Source organism: Belonocnema kinseyi, chromosome 2, assembly GCF_010883055.1.
Source record: "Belonocnema kinseyi isolate 2016_QV_RU_SX_M_011 chromosome 2, B_treatae_v1, whole genome shotgun sequence".
NCBI lineage: Eukaryota > Metazoa > Arthropoda > Insecta > Hymenoptera > Cynipidae > Belonocnema > Belonocnema kinseyi.
This window is the reverse complement of record NC_046658.1, coordinates 83,027,469-83,028,005: the sequence shown is the minus strand read 5'-3', so window position 1 is coordinate 83,028,005 and position 537 is coordinate 83,027,469. Positions and strand designations below refer to the sequence as shown.

The 537-nt window shown below is 40.2% G+C and overlaps 2 protein-coding genes across 3 annotated transcripts in view; both read left to right on the top strand.

The window, feature by feature from the left end:
* LOC117168056 (lipopolysaccharide-induced tumor necrosis factor-alpha factor-like) overlaps window positions 1-537 on the top strand; it is a 30,572-nt gene that overhangs the window by 21,739 nt on the left and 8,296 nt on the right. The gene's annotated exons all lie outside the window — the stretch shown is intronic.
* LOC117168055 overlaps window positions 1-537 on the top strand; it is a 4,371-nt gene that overhangs the window by 369 nt on the left and 3,465 nt on the right. For both annotated transcript variants that reach the window (XM_033353404.1, XM_033353403.1), the window contains exon 2: window positions 354-463. In XM_033353404.1, coding sequence (XP_033209295.1) covers window positions 354-463 — 110 coding nt within the window. The remainder of the gene's footprint in view (window positions 1-353; window positions 464-537) is intronic.

The window sequence follows — 537 nt, the reverse complement described above, 5'->3', positions numbered from 1 at the left end:
GCCGGCAGCAGAACATAACCACACTTTTCAAGGGCATAATAATAATTGTATGCTTTTTCCTTCTCTAATGAACTTGCTCTAGCGGTAAGGCATATTCGAGTAAAATTTAAATCACTTTAATGAGCTTGCACGAGGGGCAAGACATATTAAAGTAATATCTACACGCTAAGGAGCTTGTACGAGCGACAAGACATCTTACTGCGTAATTATTATAATAGACCTTTGTAGGGGAAAAAATATATTAATATTCATTCTGTAATCCAAGGGCAATTCATTTGAATTCTACCGTCACACTTCGGGCGACTTTTGAATTATCCTTATTTTTCATTTTTTCTTACTTTCTCCTATTCCAGAATCGGAAAAAGGAGAGGTTACAGAGCCCCCCGAAAAGGTTGACGATCTTGACCCATCCATCAGGAACATCATTGGGGATGACCCGGCTGTGCCTAAATCCCTAGATCTGGTCCTACACCCTATATTGGTATCCAGGCTTAAATTCTGGACAGAACAAGGGATGGCAAAAAAGGACTCTGAGGG